The 24,140-nt window shown below is 42.0% G+C and overlaps 1 protein-coding gene across 9 annotated transcripts in view; it reads left to right on the top strand.

Annotated features, from left to right (window-relative positions):
• Positions 1-24,140, top strand: part of LOC147461631 (uncharacterized) — a 122,894-nt gene that overhangs the window by 43,538 nt on the left and 55,216 nt on the right. For 2 of the 9 annotated variants that reach the window (XM_086509120.1, XM_086509127.1), the window contains exons 4-8: positions 12,282-12,342; positions 14,268-14,315; positions 15,428-15,577; positions 18,447-18,509; positions 18,730-18,770. In XM_086509120.1, the coding sequence (XP_086365246.1) occupies positions 12,282-12,342; positions 14,268-14,315; positions 15,428-15,577; positions 18,447-18,509; positions 18,730-18,770 (363 nt within the window). The remainder of the gene's footprint in view (positions 1-12,281; positions 12,343-14,267; positions 14,316-15,427; positions 15,578-18,446; positions 18,510-18,729; positions 18,771-24,140) is intronic. The other 7 variants (XM_086509121.1, XM_086509122.1, XM_086509123.1 and 4 more) reach the window with 7 other exon arrangements.

Below are 24,140 nucleotides of genomic sequence, written 5' to 3'. Positions count from 1 at the left end.
ACAGTTGTCCTTAGGGGGAAAGAAATATTTTGTCTCGTTTATCGATGATGCTACACGTAAGGTGTGGGTGTATCCAATACGTGCTAAAAGCGATGTTTTGGATACTTTCAAGAAGTTTCTTGCGCTGGTTGAAAATCAAACTGACAAGAAGCTTAGGTCTTTGCGCTCAGACAATGGGGGGGAGTATGTATCGAAAAGCATTCATTGACTTTTGTGCTACTAAAGGTATTAAAAGAGAGCTCACGGCTCCTTTTAATCCCTCTCAGAATGGAGTTGCAGAGAGGTTGAACCGGACTATCCAAGAGAAAGTTCGGAATATGCTGTCACATGCTGCATTACCTCATGGTTTTTGGGCAGAAGCTGTGCAAACAGCTATTCACTTGATTAATCGCTCACCTAGCAAGGCTTTGGGTGGTAAGGTGCCTGAGGAGGTGTGGTCTGGCAAGCCACCCTCATATGCACATTTAAGAGTGTTTGGTTGTGAGGCCTATGTTCACATCCGGAGTGAACTGCGCACCAAACTAGAACCAAAGTCTCATAAATGCATTTTCCTAGGATATGGTGAGGATGGTGAAATGGGGTATAGATTATGGGATCCCGCATTACGGAAAATCATACGTAGCAATGATGTCATCTTCAATGAGAATTGCATGCACAAACAGCCCACAAAGGTCGAGGAAGTGCGCCGGGTTGTCTTTCGTGAAGATGTTACATATGGACAGCCAAGAAGGCCCAATGTTCAGCAACCTTTACATGCTGAAAATGGTGCTGAAAATCAGCCTTTAGTTGCTGAAAATCAGCCCCAACAAGTTGCCATTGATGCACCACAGGTAGGGGAACAGGTTGATGCTCCTAGACCGCCCGTTGTTGCGATGCAACCGGCTGAACAGCCTGCTGTTTTTGATGGTTTACAGGCTGAAAATCCACCTATTATGGATCATTGGGTGCGTAGGTCTACTCGGGTGACAAGGCCCCCCGATAGATATGAACCGTCTTTGGACTATGTCATGCTTACTGATTGTGGTGAGCCGTCTTGCTATAAAGAGGCTATGCAACGGGAAGACAGTAAGAAATGGTTCAAAGCAATGGTTTCGGAAATGCAGTCTTTGGAGAAAAACCATACATGGGACTTGGTTGATTTGCCTAAAGGGCATAAGGCTCTGCCATGTAAATGGGTTTACAAGACCAAGGTCACATCTGATGCTTCTTCTAAGTACAAAGCACGTTTGGTTGCTAAAGGGTACAAGCAAAAACATGGTGTGGATTTTGATGAGATTTTTTCTCCTGTTGTAAAGCTTGCCACATTACGTCTTGTTTTAGGCCTGGTTGCTTCTGAAGATATGGAGTTAAAGCAAATGGATGTCAAAACAGCGTTTTTGCACGGCGATTTGCTTGAGATGATCTATATGATGCAGCCAGAAGGTTTTGTGTCAAAGGGGCAAGAGAAGAAAGTATGTAGACTCTTGAAGAGCTTGTATGGTTTGAAACAGTCTCCCCGTGCATGGTATCACAAGTTTAATACATTCATCAGATCTCAAGGATACAAAAGAAGTAATTCTGATCACTGTTTGTATATCAAAACGGCAAGTGATGGATCTCTTCTATTGCTGATTTTGTATGTTGATGACATGCTTATTGCGGGTAACAATGTCACGGAGTTGGATGCACTACAACAAAGCTTAAAGAATCGCTTTGACATGAAGGATCTTGGTAATGCTAATCATATTTTGGGCATGCGTATCTCTCGAGATAGACTCAACAGGCGTCTGTATCTATCTCAACGAGATTATGTTAATAAGGTGCTACATCGTTTTCATATGGATGGGGGAAAGGCACTTGGTACTCCGCTGCCTCCATATGTAAAACTGACTGCACATGACTGCCCAAACACAGATGATATGCGGGCTGAAATGGCCAAGATTCCTTATGCATCAGCCGTTGGCAGTTTGATGTATGCTATGGTTGCTACACGTCCGGACATTGCATTTTCGGTGGGAGTGGTAAGCAGGTACATGAGCAATCGTGGCAAAAAGCATTGGGAAGCAGTGAAGTGTATCTTGAGATACTTGAAAGGCACTAAAGACTTGTGCATTTGTTTTGGGAAGAGTGAGACATCTGTGCATGGCTATACAGATGCAGATTTTGCTGGACATCCAGATTGCAGGAAGTCTACCTCTGGATATGTGTTTACATTCACAGGAGGTGCAGTTTCTTGGATTTCTAGACTGCAAAAATGTGTTGCTTTGTCTACCACTGAGGCTGAGTATGTGGCTGCCACTGAGGCATGCAAAGAAGCTTTGTGGCTCATGCGTTTGGTAGAAGAACTTGGCATTAAGTCACCGGTTCCTCTGCTACACTGTGATAGTCAAAGTGCTATTATGCTTGCAAGGAATCCTGTTTTTCATGCCAAGACAAAGCACATAGAGGTGAAGTATCATTTTATCAGGAGTGTGCTTGATGACAAGAGCATTACACTTGTCAAGGTGCACACAGATGACAATCGTGCAGATCTTTTGACCAAGAGTCTTCCAGTAGAGCGGTTTGCATATTGCCGTCAGATGATGGGTGTTGGATGAGTAAGTGCATGATCAGCTGTTGTATTATAGTTAGCTGATTCTTTGATCTCCCAAGGTACATTGCCTTTAGGTGGGAGGTTGTTAGGGAATAAAGGCCTAAGTGCCTTGTACTTATAACTTATAAGTTAAAAAGACTTATAAGTGAGGGGGCCCAAGTGTGAATGGCCCCCTAGTCACTTATATACTCAAATGTGAAGCCCAAAAACAATAGCGTGGCTTTTTCCCAAAAATCCAACGAGCTCTCTCTCTCTCACGTTTTCTCTGCGTGTGCTCTTTCTGCGCCAATCTCCCCTTCTCCTTCACTCTCATTGCATAGGACAGCAAGTGGGCTCTCTCTCCTGCTCCTCCACACACCGAGTTTCAGGTGAGGCCCCACAGGTTGTAGAGTGCTGCTTTTAGAGAATCCGAGTTGTGGGCATGCGTGGAGGACTTGTGTCATAGATCCTGACCCAGCAGTTCTTGAGACTGGCCACTAGAGGCTGTGGGCTTGGGAGAGCTGAAACCGGCCCGTGGGGCGGTAGGTGTTGGCTTTCACCCAAAATTCTTTATCTTAGACACACACACAGAGCACTTTGCAAAGGAAACCTGCGACGGGAATTAACACTTAATCACACACACGGCTCGGAAGCTAGAATGCCCCGAGCAGACGCCGATAACCTGTAGGCCCCAAAATTGGTGCCCCTTTCGGTATTTCTTTATTCTTTGAGAGGGTAAATTACAAAGTAAGGTCTTGGGAATCCTTTACCTGTATCACACTAGATACTACCTGATTTGGCCAAATTTCGGCAGCATAACAGCCCCAAAACTTGTGCAAAATCAATTCCCTGCTGGATCTCACTTGCACTGGCGTAAACCCTTTGATTCCTACCCAAAAACAGTAAATTCAGCTATGCTGTATTTACTGGTTTTTGCCCTGTTTTCAGCCCCAAACAGTCTCCTAACTGTCCTCTGCCAGTGGGGCACGATTCCCAAGTGTTCTGGCGTCCGTACGGCTGTAAAACAGTCAATTTTCTGCGCATACACAACGCTGAATTTGCACCTGTACGGTGAGGTTATGATCCTCACCGGTGCCTGCTTTGGAGTAGCAGCTAGCTACCCTTGTTCCTGCTCAAGGAGGCTCTTGCCTCAGCACAAAAGCATGAACCCACACAGCTTTACATCAATCAAATGAAGAGCCCTCTTGTGGGGCATCACATAACTGCACGTAGGGGGGAGAGAGAGCAATGTGTAGTGTGCAGGTCATCACTCCTAGCACCACCACTGTATGTAGATTGGAAAGGAAGCACTCCATAGCTCTTCACCTGTGTTGACAGGTTCTCAATGAAGCATCCTCCCAGCATAAATCGAACGCCCCCTCTTTTGCGCTTGACCTGTAATGCATCTATGAGCAAATAGATGCAAAAAGGGGAAGATTTCCATGACTGCCAAAACCTGCGTGTCGCTGAAAACGCAGCAAAACAGCCTTGTAAACATGCATCTGATGCCTTCCAATGCTGAAATGAGCTTTTTGGTCCTAGATGGAGTGATGGGAAGCTAAAAAATGGAGAGAAATGGTTGAAAATCACAGTTATCAGCCTCCAAAACTGCTCCAAAAAGTCAGTTACGAGTTATGTTCTCCCAAACTTGGTAAATTGGCCAAAAAGTGCCACTTGGCACTCATGCATGCAATTTCTCGGCATTGGGCTTCCTGCTTAAAAATCTCTGAACTGGTGCATCAATTGACTTTGCAGTAGAGTAATAAAATGTTCCCCTTGTGATAGCGAAGGTAATGACGCGAACACATTTCGTGGCCCAAAATAGCAGTTCCCTAAATTTTAGGAAATGATTCCGTGGGGCTGGGCTCCCAATGGTCTTTTGACCATCTATTCTCATTGGGACCGCATCCAAAAGTGCAATGTGGCCCAACTGGCGGACACTTTCTGTTGGTAGTCACACCTTGACTTTAGGCCTTTATTGAGTTCACTTCCTAGTATCCACCAACTTGCTAAGTGCGACGGGGGGACCTATATGATCTTGCTCTGAGCCTAGACACCCTTTTACTTTACAAGTTTCAGTACTGACCAACTTCCCGTGTGCGGATGGAACTATCGTTCACATTGGCCATACAATGTCCGACCATTTGCAACTTTAAAAAGAGGGTCTCAAAAATTTAACAAAAATCATTGGAAAGAAACCAACAACTACGGTTAGGAGTTGCCACGTCCTCGTGACATACCCCCCTCTTGAAATCGCAAACGTCCTCGATTGCATACCATAATTACATGCCATAGATGATCTTGTGTGGTTAGCACCCTTTTAACATCGCATGTATCCGCAAGAAAGACTGTCAAAACATATGTACAAATGACTTAATGAAACGTTTATACTTTTGTCAAACTGTACACTGCTGTTGCACTGAATCCATGAGTACATTTGGTGTGCTAGCTCTATCATTACCCCTCCTTTGCACACGTTGGGTTGGGGCATAGGTAGGCTATATAACCCAAAGGCTTCAAGGTAAAGAAGGGGTTGGGAAATGCATAATGGGAGACATTACCAATCTCAGTGGACGCCACCTGTGAGCCGACGCCCTTCCAAGCGGGTATGACATTTCCTAGGGGAAAACCGTCGGGTTTCAAAGGCAGTTTAGTGAGGTGAGCGATAAGTTACCTGGAGGAGGCAACCCCAAAGGGAAGACCGAAGCAAGTCCTGTAGTACCTGGGCCTCTGAACAGAGGTAATTGGTCGCTGTCACGCCCACCGAAATGGGTCTCTCAAGGGAAAAGTCATTGCCCTATGAGAGTAGATAATTATGGCCTTCCGAGTCCAGAGGAAACTAGTGACAAAAGCGTCTGCCTTCGGTTTCTCGGGGCATAGTCTTGGTCGTTCTTCTTGTTCGCTTTTTATGGTGGATAAGGGGAGCGGCCAGGCTTGCCTCGCCCGACTCCGAAAACAAAACAAAGCTTCAAGGTAAAGCTGCAATACACTGGGTGACTGACAGTTCATGCTCTTCCGTCCACTTTGCATCCATAGATAGATAGTTCTTGAACTTCACCACATAGCATCTTGCAACCTGTCCCTTAACTTTTTACCTGTGCAGGAGGCTCTTGCCTCTGCAAACGAGCATAATTCCACAACACTGACGTACCACCCACGACCAAGCAAGCTCAAGTTTCAAGATGATTTACCAATGCGTCATAGAATCCAAGCAATCGCCTTAGAGAATCGGGAAGTAGCGTCACCTGGCAGACCCACATCACTCGCGCAGGAGATCTAGCGGCCAATCTACCACCGTGAGACCTCTCCCTATCTCATCTTGGTTCATACTTGCAAACCCTAAAAATGCAGCAGAAAATCAGCCCTAATTTGACCACTTTTTAGTAGGGCGTATATGCGGAATTTTCTGTCTGTCTTGTGAAGAGGAACCTCTTCCATAATGCCCTTCCCTTTGTCGGCCATAGTGTAATCCCGCGTTCCTGTACTCTGTGTCTTTACCCAAAACAACCGAGGCTCACTCTTTGAGGAAAAAGTGATTGATAATCCTGGCAATGGAACCATGAAACCGGCCCGTGGGGTGGTAGGCGTTGGCTTTCACCCGAAATTATTGCACTAGAATACTTACCCGTCCTTTAAGTTATTAATTGTACTAATAACTTCATCAATTATTTTTGTGTGCCTAAAAATCGTTTTTATTCTTTTCTAGTCTTAGCCAAAAATATTACATACTTTGACTCACCCATCACATGGTTTTGTGCCTAGAGGTATTGGCCACAAAATCTGGGGCCCCTTACGGTATTTATTTTTATTTTAATGCTTGAACAAAGTACAACACTTGAGGGGATCTCTGCTCTCAAACTCTGCATGCAGATGCTCTACAGAGTGAGGCCCCAAGGGTCTTATTTATTCTTACAAGGGATGCCCCAAAAGCAGAGCCCCAAAAGCAGTTAAACTCAAAAGCAACTTGTTCCAAAAGCATCTGGTCTCAAAAACTGCCAAAAAGAAGCCATCGCAAATTACGGAATGCCGTACAGTTTGTCCACGTCAACCTGCAGGGTAGCAGTGCCACGTCATCATTTTGTGACATACCCCCCTCTTGAAAGAATTGTAATCGCCCTCGATTACGCCTGCAAAATCAGACATATGCCATAAACCAGTTCAGTACACACTAACTCTTAAGTACCGAGGCACTAGACGACAAACATCCAACGCTTGTACAAGGACGATAGTCACATCACATTCAAATCATATCACATAGAATCCATTGTGATCTAGGACCATGATTCTTGGCAACGTATTTAGCAATCGCATCTAGATTCACACCGGACCTCACTAATGTCGGATTAACTAATTTCATATTGCAGTCATGCCCATAGATTTCTTGAGACCAAAATGCTGCAATCATTTCGCCAATCATTTCATCTGCAATCAAACACAATCATGTGTGAGTAATCATTTGCGAGATTTCCAATCCATCAATCAGACATTGAGTTCATACTGAATAGAGTGTTTCAATCATTCAGTTCTAGCTATGTGGCCATCTCATCCCCCGGGAACTCTTGATGCGCTCACAACAGTTCCATTCAATCATTCATCATGATTCTTATCGTTATCAGGTTCATTTTGGAGCTGTCATTGCTCTTCATCATCATCGATTTCACCTGTTATCTGCACACAACTCGCAAGTTCTTCCAGAAAACATTAATTTTATACATAAATCAGATTCATCTTGGGGAATTCCATTTGAAAGTTCTTTGTTCATTTTGTAGTTCACAAATCACACACTTAGTTCATAGTGAACACAGTGTTTCAATCATCTAATCATCTTATCCGTCCAGAAGTCTTGATGCACCTAGATCTCTGTGTAGCCTTCTCATCCCGCAGGAACTTTTTTGCACATATCGAATTTTTTTGCAAAAGCCCTAATTTTCCAAAGTTGTTGGATATACGATCCGTTCGCGTCAATACGTAGAGCTTATTGAGAGGATCAACTTTGCCTTCTGTCACATATCCAAATTCTCAACCGTTGAAGAGATTTTTAAAGGTCTTCTGGCAAACTTCTCTGTCGAAAATTTGTCCTATTCTTCATCTTGTTCTTCAATTCACGTGCCGCGTTTCGACTCTTCATTGCGTGCCCACTAAAAGGTGTTATCTCTGTCAAATTCTCCACGAAATCTCATGTGTAATCTGGAATTCTTTATGGCTTATGCCCTGGAAGACAGAGCAATGAAGACGGGAGTGCGCCCGATGCGTGATGAAGTAAGGGTGGGAGCGGCTAATAAGTCCAGGGTCGAGCCACACAGACTCTTCAATAACAATTTCCAAAGTGCCCAAGTGCTCTCTCTGCTCTTTGGTAGGACTGGGTATGCTTTGAGAAAAGCGCATGCCTTAAGTCCGGGGTCGGGCCAGGAAGACTCTTCAATAACAATTTCCAAAGTGTCCAAGTGCTCTATCTGCTCTTTGGTAGGACCGGTATGCTTTGAGAAAAGCACACGCCTAAAGCTCTGATACCACTGTTGCAGACTTGGGCACCCCAATTCGGACATCTGGCACGACACACGAGAGAATCGCTTAAAATACTTCACAACTTTAAAATTTGATTCGACACGCTCGGCGTAGTTTTGTGCCCAGAGGTATTGGCCCCAAAATCTGGCACCCCTTTCGGTATTTATTTTTATATTAATGCTTGAGCAAAGTACAACACCGGACGGGACCTCTGCTCTCAGGCTTTGCGTCCAGATGCTCTGCAGAGTGAGGTCCCAAGGGTCTTATTTATTCTTACAAGGGATGCCCCAGTTAAACTCAAAAGCAACTTGTTCCAAAAGCATCTTGTCCCAAAAACTGCCAAAAAGCAACCAGCGCAAGTTATGGTAGAGTTTGTCCACGTCAGCCCGCGGGCAGCAGTGCGTTGTCATCATTTTGTGACAGATAGATTGCACTCAATGATGGTGCATGCAATCTCTATCTCTGCTAGCATTTTCCTTTCTTTAAGGAAAGACAAAATAATCGGAGCAACCACTCACTGTTTGTGCAATAATGGTTTACTTGAGAGGATTGCCATGTTGACTAGTCGGCCTCTTCTTCGAGCCCGAGCTGCTGCTTCTAGCGACGAAGGCCGCGGCACCTGATGCAATGAAGATTGATGGAGAGCCCTCCTCTCCCGAATTGGAGAGATCATGATCGGGCGGCACCGCCTCCTTCGAAGCCCTTGAAGCACCCTTGCACGTTTTAAAGGGGAGATATTTTGCTTTGCACTCCACCAATATGTCGACAAGAATATTCTTGCATGGACCGGCTTGACCTCCCAAGCATACCAAGTGGATGATAAACTGGGTAACACTTGGGATAATATTTGCAAAACCAACGTCTCCAGACAGATCCTCACTTTGGTGAGATTTGGCGGCGTGTTCGAGAGGGATTACGTAGCCCGGAGAGCAATGGCCGTCACGATGCTCGTCGATTGGCTACAGAGAGAAAGGTAGTAGAAAAGTGTTCCATTTGTGGTGGATTACTTTTCAAGCAAGGCAATGTGTGTGCGCCCAAAGATGAGGATATCCTCAAGAAGATTTTGTTGGAGTGTCATGATGCCCCTAGTGCAGGACACCTTGGTATACACTGTACTTTGGCCTTGGTACTGCTATTGGGCACACATGAAAGTTTTTGTTGAAAAGTATGTGTGGGAATGCGTGCAGCGTCAGCTTATTAAAGTTCAAGGTCAGACCTCTATAGATTCCCGACAAGAAATAGACTTGCATTTCTATGGACTTTGTTGTAGGGTTGTCTCGGACCAATCATGGTCATGATGCCATTTGGGTGGTTGTTGATCGATTCACAAAAATGTCGTGTTTCATTCCTAATCATACCAGCGTAAAGAGCCATGACTTAACTCAACGCTTTGTGGAGCACTTACATAAGTTCTATGGTTTGCCCAAGGAAATTGTCAATGACCGTAATTCGAAATTCACCCGTAATTTCTAGAAAGTAGTCTTCCACCAAAAATTGGAGAGCTGTTTGTGCACATCATCCTCGGATAATCTTGAAACTGATGGATAGACTGAACGCACTAGTCAGACAATGGAGGACATGCTTCACCCATGTCTCCGGTCATCAATCTGATTGGGAACATTGTCTCCCACATATTGAATTTTCTTATAACAATGCTAAGCATTCGGCTAGTGGTTATAGCCCGTTCAAGCTTATGTAGGGCTATGAGCTGAAACCACCAATCGCCATTGCACTCGAAGACGTTAAGACGTAATCCGTAGCCGATTTCTTGCATGACATGCAAGAAATACTGGTGTTTGCTAAGGAAAGCATAAAGACCGCCCAAGATCGGCTACCTTTTATGCTAACGAGCATCGACAACCTCGTGATCTCTGGGAGGGGATGTGGATGTACCTAAAGGGGATGTGGATGTACCTAAAGGTACTTCAGTACCTAAAGGTACTGAAGTATTCCGAAACAATCCGTACCGGTCAATGCTCATAGTTATCTTTGCGATATCGTGGACCTTTCCAAATTATCAAGAAGATCAGTGATGTCTTTTATAAATTGGTTCTACCTTCCGACATTACTGTCGATCCCGTGTTCCACGTAAGCCGCTTGGTAGCTGTTGGGACAAGATGAACAAGTCATTCTATCCCGAGTTTGGAGGATACCACGTGCTACATCCCACTTGAACCCGAATTTGTTCTTGATCAAAGGGTCAAATCGTCTAAAAAGGCTTCTTACCCCGAGTATTTGATCAAGCGGAAGCATAGACTTGAGTCGATTGCTACTTGGGAATTAGTACGATCAGTAAAAATAAGGGTGGAAGTGTTATGTCCCTAAACATCGGGATGGGTGCCTGAGCTATGTCTGGCCAAGTGTGAATATGGCCACCTCTTAGGTCAGTCCTATAAATAGGACAGAGGTCTTATTTGTGAGACTTGGACTCTAGGCCCTTGGTAGCTCTACCCGTGTCTGGTGTGAGCTTGGTAGATGAGCCTGATGTCCGGTCTCTCTGCTCATTTATGTGTGAGTATGGTTTGTGTCATGTCATGTGTGCAGGATGGATCCGGCAAGGGACTAACACAGACAATCAGCTTCAGCTATAGTGTGTAGATAACTGTAGACTCTGTGCACTACTATGGCCACTATGGAATACCATGGTACAATTGGAAAGTGTACTCGAAACCACACCCTAGAGTAATGTGGACACTAGCGTAGAGAGGAAAGGAATTCCACTTGGATGGTTCACGTGGAAAGGTTTTACCAGTGGACCTGTGCTATACTAAACATATGATGCTGTACTAGATGCTGGATGAGAAGTGGCTATTCTCTCTACGTGCCTCTAGCTCACTTGGCAATCTCCCACTTTAGTCTGTGAGACTCTTCCCTGGTAGCCTCAACATAACTAGATATTTCCTTCATGCAATCTATAAATTGCAGAGTAGTCCTAGTGTATCATATCCTTCCATACATTATTATACTACGCCATTACCTTGCAGTCTAGTGTCTTGTGTTCTACAGTGTTAATGCATGTCTCTCTTGCACAATTGAGCCTCTACGTCCATTGTATCCTGTATCTTGTAATGGTCCTTGGTTTGGAGCCGAGGGAACTGCCTGCCATACACTTGTAGTTGATACTTGAAGGCCAACGTTCTACTGCTCATGCGTCCATACCATGTTATGTACTATTGCTAAGTGTTGTTTGTTTTTGTTGGGGTATACTGTTGTCCAGTGTGTAGTCTACATTGTCTACTATGGTCTACATGCAGTTGCTGTCTACTGCTTACTGCTATAGATTGCCTATTATTGTCTCAGCTGCTGACTGTCTACGGCCCATCATTGTCGTGTTGCTCATAGCCTACATTACGTATTAGAGTGAGACTTGCTGCTTACCGCACCGAGAGGCAGCAACTACGTGCAGATCACATTGCACGTACACATTTCCTGCTACAATTTATTCACAAATGTCTAGCAAGTCGCGTCACTAGAAACAAAGTGAGTTATTTATCTAACAGTGGGGAGGAAGCTGTTAGGAGGGGTTGTTTGATGCCATTGCTGTGTTCGTTTTAGTATCTTAAAACTTCATTTGGATGGACTGATCTCTTTAAAATTGTGCTAAATGTGCCACCCTAGTTATGTATTTGGCTTCTTGTTGTGTAAGGTAGAGCCTTCACCTTTCACTTGTCAGCCACAGCTTTGAACTGCATCATCGGGGTAAATAATATACAAATTTGTAGCTCTTCATTCATACTGTAGGTGCATTTATTTGTCTAAAAATGGGAAACGAATTGGTTGGGTACCAATTCAATTATATCGTTTTACTATTTTGAACATTCCCTAGGATGTCACTAATTTCAGTAGATTGTGCTAAATGTATCAATGATGAGGTGTAAAGATGATCGAGTCACAGACTACAAATGAGCCATAGAAAAATTTTGTATTTCCCACTGCTTTATGCCGGTTATGGTGCTAATTTGGCATTTGAAATATGAATGATTTGTTCGGGTGTTTCTGATGTGCTGCTGAAAAATTCACGTCCACAACGTGTCACTCCTGGCAGTAGAATTTGGCTCATGGGTACAGTGTCTTTACATGTGTTAATAAAGAGCATATATACATGTGGGTATTTAAAGATATCATAGTATGTGTAAGAATCATTTCATCATGAATTAAGTCCATTCTGGTATTTAGCTTGTCTGAACTGATCGCCCAATCATCACATACTTTTTTAATCTGGCAGATGCTAAAGAATACTCGTTTCGTAGCAAACTTGCGAGTGTGCGATCTCGGTTCAGGACTTGGTATGAAACTAGGATTTTTATAGTCATGTTTATCAAACTTGATTGTGATCCTTATATATTTGAGTGATTGTGTACGCTTCATTGTTTACTTAGTTAAACTTTTAACTTTTGCACGAGTCCTGCTCTCCAACCAGCTTTTTGTATTTAGTTTGTGAAGCTAACTACAAGCTTTGTAGGTCGTGCTCATAATCTAGTTCAAGTTATGAGATGAAGAACTCTGAGAAATTCTTTCAAGTGAAAGTGAATAATAGTTAATGGGATTGTTGATAAGTTTTAAAGTGAAAGTTTTACCAAAATTCGAAGCCGTTGTTAAGGATTTAATAAATGCATTCTCTATAGCCTAGTTGTCATGCTCACAAGAAATTATCAAGAAAGTGTATTAATTTAAAAGTTGCTAACAAGCAGGAAAATTTTGGTCTTTTAAAGCTCATATACATAACCAATGATGTTTTAGTGCAAAGCTAGGCTCTCAAGCAAATTTTTAGATTGAAATCAAAAAGTCTGTTTTGGGGGCTCCAATTTTCTTATGAGAGCCATGTGGCGAAATTATGGATGCTCAGGTCCTTGTAAATAATTATACTTGTGAGTTATTAATATAAAATATATTATTTATGTCTAGCATCTCACTTGAAGAGGAAGTTTTGGTTTGACCATTAGACCTCTTAACCTACGCGACTTGACAGAACACTGTACTCTTAACACACTTTTTCTATCAAGTAAAATAAACAATTTTCTCCACCAATATGAATAATTAGTCTGCATTTATTTGGAAACGTAATGATTTTCTTCTGATCTTACTGTTCCTATTTTCCAACAACATTGCGTGTAGTTCTTTAAGGGTATTCTTTATCTTGGTAAGCTCAAAAGTCTAAGAAGCCATTTCTAAGAGACAATTGGTTTGATAATCCCTATGTGTTCTCGAAAGGATTTAATGAGATCATTTTTAATTTCTTGTAACATTTTCATTTAACCTAGCAGTAAAGGACACTTATATGTGTTGTATTTTGGTGCCAAGTTAGTAAAAAGTTATCTGCTATTACCAATAACAAACATTATTGGTTCCTTCTACTCTTTGTCAAAATATTAGATGCCATTTTTTGTAGTTGGTTATGAATAATTTTGTCTATCTTTTTCCAAAGGCTGTGCCCCTTTAGCTATTCGTTTAAGTGCTGCCTACCATGGATGTGATGCTTGTGTACATATTCATATGATATGGTTGGATACAATTGGTTTACAATCCTCCAATTTAAGAGATCAAGGGGATAGTAGGCATACTAGTTTTGATGGTCGTGAGGTCGCTCAAGGAGAAGAGATCCCACCTTCAGAGGAGCTAGGACAACCAATAGACTTTATGGAGGATGAATAGGGCATTCAAGAAGGACAGAGTGGATGATTAGTAGTAGTGGCTTGATGAGGACACAAGAAAAATGAAGGATTAATAGCATTAGGCTCCTCTACTTTGAAGTTTGGAAAATCACCAAAATGACCATGAAATATGTGAAAATTCCAAAAACACCCCTCAAATTTTCGAAATTCCCAAAATACACCTCATAATCGCAAAAAAATGCCAAAAACTTCCCAAAATGTTCTTAATTTTTTCCAAAATTCCCAAAATACCCCTTGTCAATCTTGCAAACATCTATAAAACCATTATATTTGCAACTATTCATACAAAGGTTGGTTCTACCTCAATAGAAGATGCTACAACTAGGATTCTATATGGTATTGTTGGCTATCAAGATGAAACAGCTTATTATTTGTCAACACAAGCCAGTGTTTGTGAGCTTACTGGTGAAAACTTTAGTCTAAGAGACTTAAAATTGGTCTCTATTGTCAAATATGCAAAAATTGGGTTATCATGTGTCGTGATTCGATCCCTAGAGCTTGTTCATCTTGGGCTAAAAGTCGTGCATTGAATTGTGCAGATGATGCTCTAGTTTGTGTGCCCTCGGTTTCCACTTGGAGTGCTGTAGGTGATGTCGCTATTATCCATAATTTCTCTTCACTAGTTCCCTTTCACTTTTGTTTGCCAGATGTGAAACCTAGCCCCACTAATCTTCTTAATTTTCTCTTTTTCCATAGTGCTATAGGGGTGGTCTATGCAATCAAGACTCTCTGCACCAGGCTAAACTTATGCCTACCTAACAGGAGCTAGGGCTATATGTAACACCACAAACTAAAGGTCTAAATCTATAACTTGTACCTATTGGGGAAAAACTAGGAAACCTTGGGAGTTTTGGCAAAAGATCAAATGTTTGGTCTCGAAATTTCGAAAACTCCAAAACCATAAAAATTCCCAAAACATTTCTTTTGACTATGCCACAAGGAGATTTATATCAGGTGCTTGGGACAGCCTTAGAGACGCCACAATGCCATCTCAACTAGGGAGACAAGATGGGAAAGGGGGGATTAACTATTGGAATTCAGCTGGATGTGAAAGAGGACTCTATCCTAGGATAGACATCGCTTGCCACTTTTGGGGACATCCTCGAGGGTTGATAACACGTCATTGTTTTAGACTCAAAAACCAAAGGACTCTTGCAAGCTTGCATCACACACACACACACACACACACACACACACACTCACTCGGTCACTTTACTTTACCTGGGCTGCTTCTCCCTAAATTCACACACACTTCACTCTTGCTTTGGTCTCAATTGTGTGATTTGATGGTTATACTGTCTTGTGTTGAGCCCACACTTCCTATTGGGAGCCTCCGGGGTTAGCAAAACTTATGGCTCGCCTGAGGGTCGGACTCTTTTTCGGCTTATAGCCCTTTTTGTTTGTATGCTTCAGGTGAGATATACCTCTAGGCTCGCTTGGATTAGGTTGCTACTCGTGTTGCTGTGTTGCCACCCTATGGGCACCTGCCCTACTACCTTGGTTCAAAGTAAAGGGGAACCTTTGGCATAACCTCGTAGTAATACTATTGCTTTTAAAACCCTTCCCTTCTCCCGATCGTGGTTTTCACACTCCTCCCGAGCGATAAATGAATAAACACTGCTATTCATCGTCCCTGTTTATTGAGTCTGCATCACCTCCTATTCTCATTCTCTCTATCTCCCCTACCCCTTGGCCATAGATACAGGCTGGCGTACTGATGGTGTGGCACCACGTGATCACCTGGATTCTGTGTGGATTCGGCGAGCAGAGCTGGCGAGTTTCGCTTTCCGTATCCGATTGATGAAATCTCTGAGGGCGACTCATCCCCCTCACTTAGCCTTGTTTACAGGTGTGTGTATATGTCTTGGAAAGTTAAAGAGAGCAATGTCTGTTTTTGCCGACTACACTATTACTCCTCAAAGCTTGGTGGGTTGAGGGTGTGCACTGCTTCTTGCACTTTCACTTTATACCTTGATGATAATGGCTCTTCTTCTCAGGTTGGTGCCATACCTTTTAGGGTAAACGTCTGCTCTATGAAGTAACTGGTTTATTTTCAATGAATGAAAGGTTTTGAACTATGGAATTTGTTTTATATTACTAGTAATTAAAAAATACATTACTTGAGCAGGCTGTAGTCGTGCATTCCCTCTATCTGACTGGGGCCAAACTGGTCTCTCTCTTTTGGATTGAACATAACTGGACTGGTTAATGCCGAAATCAATTGGTCTTAACCTTAAATATGTTGCCCCCTCACTTGGCCTTGAAAATCTGTTGATTTTGATTGAGTGAGTGATGGTCGTTTACTTGGTGCCGCTGCTTGTTTGGGGTCTTGGGTAATTTTTTGAGCAAAATGCTTCTGCTCAGATTCCCTTTCTTTTGAAAATACTGATGCTGATGTGGTATTCACGGTGGTCGATTGCATAAGGTTGAAAGTACTTGGTTTGTTTAGGAAAGCTACCTCTACTTAAAATGGTTTTTCTTGACCTTTTCTTTGGCTCAATTTAGCCTCACTTAGCCTTGAATATATTGTATTACTGGGTGTCATTGGTTAATGGATTGGGGAATTCACCTGCTGGCCTACACTATGTTGTTGGTTAATGCTTTATAGGACGATGACTTAGCCCTGAATATACTGTATTACTGGGTCTCATTTGTTAATGGATTGGGTAGTTCACCTACTGGCCACACTATGTTGCTGGTTAATACGTTACAGGTTGATGATGTAACACTGTTAGGGTTTTTTAACATATAGATGACTAAATTGGTTTCTATGATCAAACTGCATATGTATGCTGGTCGTGGCTTCTCTTCAATCTGGATTTAGAAGAGATAAACTGAGGTTTTGCAGGGATCAGCCGGATGTTGTTAAAGCTTGCATTAATTTCATGATGACCGTAAAACAATGCTGCTTCTTGATATGGTATAGCATATGGTCTCAATACATCAGATAGACCTTGTTTCGATTAGGCTTAACTACGGTTCATAAATTTCTGGGGAAGCTTTCTCTACTACCTCCTTAAAGCTCTGCACATTGTTGGCTTCTGAAAAATCTGATTTTTTGGCTCAGGTTTTGTGTCCTGGCTGGCAATGTTTCCCTGATGATACTTATTTAGATTAGGTGTACCGGTATATGTGTTTTAGTGTCTTGACCCCATGCATTTTGGACAGGTTTAAACAGCATTCTACTTCTGGTTGCTGACTGTTTGCTGGCTTGGAATGTTTCATCTGTTAACTAACATACCTAGCTTTCCTGTGTTTCATACCCTGGTAATGGCTATTTTGGGTTTACGTTGGGAATCTGCAAGGAGTATAGGGCTCTGGAATAAACTAACCTAGGGTCGATACTGCTGTTTTTAGATTGCATAACAAAAACTGGGATCATGTACTTTGTGGGTATTGAAATCTGCTCATGTGATAAGGATAAGATATAGTTGTTTAGTTTTTACTACAGTCTTTAAGCTTGACTTTGGAGATTGATTGCGTTCTACTGCAGTAATGTCTGGCATAGCTTAGCATTTGGTTTAAAGGTGATGGCATTACATTGGCATGGCCTAAACTATGGGTGTAATTAGCTGTTATAATGCGGCCATTGGTGATGCAATATGCTACCTCTATGATAACTGGTTCTGGCTTTTTGATACGCCTCACCTGTAGGCGGCTGGTAAACGCTACCTCAATATGAATTTAGTTGAGAAAACTGTTGCTTTACAGTTTGGGGCTGAACTGACTCTATTGGTTTCTGAATGCCTTTAGCAAATCAGTTTGGGGCTGAACTGACTCTATTGGTTTCTGAATGCCTTTAGCAAATCATTATTTACTATGCCGAAAGATATGGTATCTGGGATTATTTGTTGCAGGGTCCAGCATGACAATTTTAACTGAGCATCCTTCTTGAAAGGGATTTTATCAATCAACCCTTATTATTTACTGTAGGGTTTCATAATACAGCATTATGGGATTTTAGCAATCATCCTTTAATGATTTATTGTATGGTTAATACACACACACACACTTTTTTTTTTAGTAACGCCAGATTGAATTACCAATGGGAAACCTCACACACACACACACACACACACACACACACACACACACACACACATGGAAATTGTAGGAAAATCAATCAACGTTTTTTATTTGAGGAAAACACAGACAAATGGCTCGTCTGCAAAATTTATGGATTTACCTAGTTTTGGGGCAAATGGGGGATTCAAGATAATTTTGATAGACTGGGACAACATCAAAACAGATTAGAGACATTGGGGGAGAGACGGAGAAGAAGAAAGAAGACAGTGACACACACACACACACACACACACACACACACACACACACACACACACGGTAATTGGACAAATTGCTCATCTGCAAAATTTATGGATTTACCTAGTTTTGCAATCAATGAAAATCAATCAATGTTCATCTATTTGAGAAAAACATGGACAAATTGGTCATCTGCTAATTTATGGATTTACCTAGTTTTGGGGCAAATGGGGGATTCAAGATAATTGTGACAGACTGGGACAACATCAAAGAAAATTAGAGACATTGGGGGAGAGGAGGAGAAGAAGAAAGAAGACAAAGAGGGGGATGAGGAGGTAGTAGAGAGATAAGAGTAGTAGGGGGAGGAGAATAAGAAAGAGAGAAAAATGGAATGCGAAAAATCTCTGGTTAAAAGTAACATGTTTTTGAAGCATCTTAAATTGCTCGTGTTTCAGGGTTTACCATTACAGAACCAAGAAATGCCTTTCTACATTACTATGGTAGTTGCTCGGTTCATGGTTGGCTCTCTCCTACACTTGGTGTAGTTATTGGCTTCATAGCTAGTTTCATTCGGTTTTTGGTCTTTTGCTGGTGTGAATTTTAGGTTACCTAGCTCTTGGATAGTCTTACTTAGGACATCATGAGATCTCAGCCATTTGTTTCCGAGTAATATTTGTAAGGAAGGTGCCTATAACAAAGCTTCATTTACATGTTATGCAAATTTTCTTTTAAATGCAGGCTTGGCTGGGGTTTCTGCTTTACTAGCTGGGGCAAGACAGGTATAAATTTTGTTGAATCGTTTAGATTAAGACTTTTACAAAAGTGCATCAGTGAAATCACAAATATACTAAAGAAAATACCATCTTAAAGGACAATTTGCAAGCTTGAAAATATACATTTTGCTAACTATTAAGACATGAATGTGAAAGATTATTTTTCTTAAGTCCATGAGCTTTGCATTGGATTTGGATAAACAAAATAAAGTGTGTATATACCAAGGCAGTGCATACCCCCATGTAGGATACCAATTTCTTTTCCTTGAAATATTGGTAGCATAAGCGAACCCTCAATGAAATACACTCTTCCTAGCCCTTGGAGGGAGAGTACGTAAATAGTCCACGCTTTGCTCAATACTCAATAACGATTGGCTGTATTTCTGCTGCTATACTATGATATGTTACTATGTACTAGAATATTGTCTCAAATATTGTGCATCTTGACACTAGTTGTAGCAATCAATAATATTAATCAATGTACTAAATAGATCAAGTGCTTAGAGACTCGTGTGTACTGTATGTTTTGTGTGTGTGTGTGTGTGTGTGTGTGTGTGTGAGAGAGAGAGAGAGAGAGAGAGAGAGAGAGAGAGAGAGAGAGAGAGAGAGAGAGAGAGAGAGAGCTTTATTAACGTCATCTAGAAGCTGGCCCACGAGACATAACGATGTACAAATGTGCTCCTTCCAAGTATTTTTGTTACTAGACGGCATGGCGAGTGCCTACATTGCCACGAGGTTGGACATCTAGCCAAAGCGCTTGTCCTACGCAGCACACACAGAGAGAGAGAGAGAGAGAGAGAGAGAGAGAGAGAGAGAGAGAGAGAGAGAGAGAGAGAGATAGATTTTATTATCGTCCTCGGAGGTCAAATATGACCTATGGGACCAACGTTACATGTGATGTAGTATGTGTATGGCTGATGAGTGACTCTCGATGCTCCAAAATTGTAGTGATGAGAGTCGCAATGGAGAGCCCACACTTTGGCTGGGAGAGGAAAGTTTGTAGGTCTAAGTTATGGCTGAAAATGTGAGAGAAGCAAGTTCGGATGTGATCAAAAGCTGAGCACTCTAGTAGTGTGTGGTACTCAGACTCTCGAACTTGCAGTGAGCATAATGTGCACAATCGATTTGACTCTTCTCCATTGCCCCAATGCCCTATCTCGCATCGAAGGAAATGGGAGCTAAGCCGAATTGCTGCGATAGTGCGTATCGCGGACAAGGGAATAGGCTCAAGCATGTAAGTGTGAGTACGGTTTCCTCTCTCAGCGAAGAACATGGTTTTGTAGTTGGGGGCAATATAGGTGGTGTAATGTATGAAGCGTGACCCACCGGATTCCTCCCAAGCCGTAATACATTGGCGTTGTAGAAAAGCTTCATTCACTTGAGAGTCAATTGAAGCATCATGTAGCAAGTGTAATGCATCCCATCTCCCAAACCACTTCTTTATGTCTTGCATCCATCCCGTGCTCAAGATCTTGCTTTTATGCGTCTTTTGAACTTTTTTGCTTGCTTCCCATGCAATTGTAGGAAGTCGATGTGAGGGGTTTGACGCATCTTTATCATGTACTCCACAACCCTTTCCATGCCCATAACCTCAATTGAAAGAGATCCCGACTCAAGAAGTAGGAGCATATATGGTGTTTGTGTCTTAACTTGGAGAAAGTTTGTAAGAAAACGCTTTTGGACATTCTCAAACTCTTTCCAAGTAGACTTTGAGATGCTCCCGCCCCACACTTCCAACTCCATAAAGAAGAACCGGTGTCACCAATGCATCAAAAAGATACTTCTTGAGAACCCAACACTTGATGTTTCCCGCATTACACATGTTCTCAAATGCATAATATGCTCTCTTTTCCGCTTCCAAACGACGCATAGCACATTCATGCCACTTGTGATTGGATGGAACCTCAAGGCCAAGGTACTTAAAGCTCTCAACAACTTGAAGTGTCTCGTTGTTGTACACAATGCATGGCTTCTCCTTATGGTTGGTTTTCACAAGCATAACCTTTGTTTTGGATTCATTTACAATCAGCCCACTATGCAAGCAAAAGTTCTCAAGGACAACCATAAGCTTTTGTGCATCTTCTAAAGTGTGTACTAGAAGCACTACATCATCCGCATACAACAAAAGCATGATTACCGCATTGCAAATAGTGACCTCTTCAATGCCTTCTTCTTGCATAAAGTCAAGTACCATTTGTTCCAATTGCAAATAGTGACCTCTTCAATGCCTTCTTCTTGCATCAAGTACCATTTGTTCCAATTGATCGATGCATAGACCAAAGAGAGTTGGTGACAATGGACATCCTTGTTTAATCCCAGTAGTGCTTACAAAAATTTCTGAAATTTCTCTTCCCATGCGCAATTGACAAATCACCTTCTCATAGATTCGAGAAACCGCAAGCATAAACTCACTTGGCACTTGGAGTTCTTCCATCCTTCTCCACAAATTGTTACGTGGAAGCATATCAAAGGCTTTCTTAAAGTCCACAAAACAACAATACAATCGCTTGCCTTTCAACCGACTTTCCTCCATGAGAACACGAAGAGTGACAAGATGATCAATGTTGCTATGGCATCGATGAAAACCCGCTTGTCCCTTTGCACGCTTGTCATTCTCTTCAGCCCAATCACTCAATTTCATCTCCATTATGCACCCAAACAACTTTGCCATAAGAGACCCAATCATTATAGTCCGGTAGTTGCTTACATTCTTTACATCCCCTCCTTTATGCAAAGGCTTAACCCAATTAGTACTCCAATCATAAGGCATACCATGTTGAAGTGCAAGGTTGAACATATCACACATCCACTCATGGGTAAAATCTCCCGTCCATTTGATCATCTCCGGCTTGATACCTTGAAGATCTCCCGCTTTGTGAGTGGCCAACTTTTCAAGCCCACCGCATACATCCTCAATAGTAAAAGAAGACGGCATACATGGGAGTGAACCATAAAATGGCATTTTTTCAGTATTTGCTTGCTCATATAATTGCCTACAATGTGTGTACATATCCACTAGACTCAAGTTACCAAAATTCTCAACCCGCTTGCCTCTCAAGTTTCTCCAAAATCTTCCACATGCATGTGCCTTTTCTTGGACTTGAAATTCTTGTTGCTTTACTTCCCATCTTCTTCTCTTCTTTTGAATCAATGTCTTGTATGTATGCAAATGACTTTGATAGTTGTCTTTGTCCATAGTTGCATCAAGCTTTATCAAGGACATTCGAGCATCTTGACATTCTTTATCAAACCACCTTTTGCGTGATCTATCTTTGTTGATACCATGGAGATTCTTTATGGCAAAGCATTCTTCCGCATAAGAACAAATAGCTTTCTTGAAAGCTTCCCATTTAGTTTCCAATGATGCATCACATTGAAGCTTTGTCATCCATAATTTTTTCTTAACCATTTCAATGTACATTGGTGCCCGTTTGAAATCCATACATAGTGATAACTTCTCTTTCCTTTGGCTGAGATTATCATGCTTAGTTGCTTCTCCACATGAAAGGTCAATACATAAGGTGCGATGGTCGGATTCCGGGGTCCATTGACCAAACATAAAACTCTTTATACGATACATGATGGCTTCAGAGAGTAGCATATAGTCAATCACACTATCCCCATTATGTCTCCTACATGTAAATCCATTGGTTCCACTCCACAAAGATACACCATTGGCAATGAGCATACCCGTGCTATTACACATGTGTAAAAGTAACTTTTCATAGTGATCCGACTCTTTCTCATCCATTGAAGTACGATCATACAAGTGAACTTCCTCCAACTCCCTTGAAATGTATGGCATATCAAATTGTTGAGTATCGTGTTGCAATGTTTTTGTGCGAGCATTCATATCCCCAAATACAATAACATCACCTTCCCCTTTGAAATAAGCAATGTCCTCTTCCAAATCAGAAAATCGTTGATCTCTATCCATGCAAGCATAAAAGGGAGAACCATGATGAGGAATGTAGCAACCGGCTACAAAAATGGGTGCTCTTTTTGGTCTCATAATTTTCAGCCATACATAACGTTTGTACTTGTCATCTTTCACAATTGATACAAAATCTTCCAATCCTTTCTTAACCATACATGCTAACCCTCCTTGTCCTCTTCGTTGCTTGAGATTCTTTGACCACATCAATGAATGTACATTGTAATCCTCCAAGCCGTTAATCCTTTGTGTATCATGCTCCCAAGTTTCAACAAGAAGTACAACATCGGCTTTGCTTGTTAGTTCGTCAATGCCAACCCCCGCATTCCATGGGTATCCATTACAATTCCAAAAGCATATTTTCAATTGTAACTCGGTCTCATAGGTCACATATCCCTATTTGCTTGAGAGACTTGCCTCCTCCTTGGGCACATTTTCTTCATGAGAGATCTCCTTGTTTTTATTTTTCTTTTCCTCATATGCCTTGCGACGCATATTTTGTTGCTTAATAGTGCGATCTTCACATACAAAACATTTTGTATCCCTCAAATAGATCCAACTATTATCAAGGATAATCTTTCGCTTGGTCTCATCCGGCATGGTGCATACAATTGGCCGTTCTCCCGAGCGAGGAGCTCCTTGCTTCCCCACTCTATGTGCTCCATAGACCATAACTCCGGACATGCCAAAGTGGGTTTTGAAGAAATCTTCAATAACAATGGCAAGAGAAGGAGGTGTCTCTAACTTCTCTTCGGGAATTCCACGAATAACAATGTTCTTGGAACGTCGCTCCCGTTCCTTCAACTCCTCCACATCCACATTCTCAACATTCTTTGTTTGAACCATAGCTTGCATGAGTGATAAATTAGAAACCACATTGCTACCACATACATCAGCCCAAGACTTGTTTGTGCATACATTTTTCCTGTCGCATACGTCCCGGCTCATAGTGTCAAATTTCTCCTCTTTCAATACATGGGCATGCTCTACTTTGCTCATCCGCTCCTTCAAAGCATTCAAGTCCACAAGAGAGCGTTTACATTCCTTGACTTCCTCTTCAAGTTGCATCAAACGTGTTGTTTGCATCTCAAGTGTCCTCTTGAGATTCTCATTCTCAACCACAAGTACCCTTAGTGTGCCATTCTCCATTGCAAGTGCTCGTAAGTCTTCGCCTTGTTTGTTTACGGTCTCTTGTAATGATACCAAGTACGCACGCCATGATCATGGTTTCCGATGTCGTTGGTTGGGTGGTTGTGTTGCTATCTCCACACTTAGGAGATTTTGGATCATTTTCCACAATGGTTGTGGACCTTGTTGAAAAAGAAGAACCCTTGCGAGTGCCGGAAGACATTGTATGTAAAATAGGAGATGAGAATCAATTTTGTTGAACCTGTTCACTTCGGAAATGCTGCTACAGAAACGCCTTCCATAACTCTGAAAAT

Source organism: Adiantum capillus-veneris, chromosome 3 (genome assembly GCF_014529385.1).
Source record: "Adiantum capillus-veneris isolate H3 chromosome 3, ASM1452938v2, whole genome shotgun sequence".
NCBI classification, from domain to species: domain Eukaryota; kingdom Viridiplantae; phylum Streptophyta; class Polypodiopsida; order Polypodiales; family Pteridaceae; genus Adiantum; species Adiantum capillus-veneris.
The sequence above is the reverse complement of the archived record's forward strand: the minus strand, read 5'-3'. Positions and strand labels throughout refer to the sequence as shown.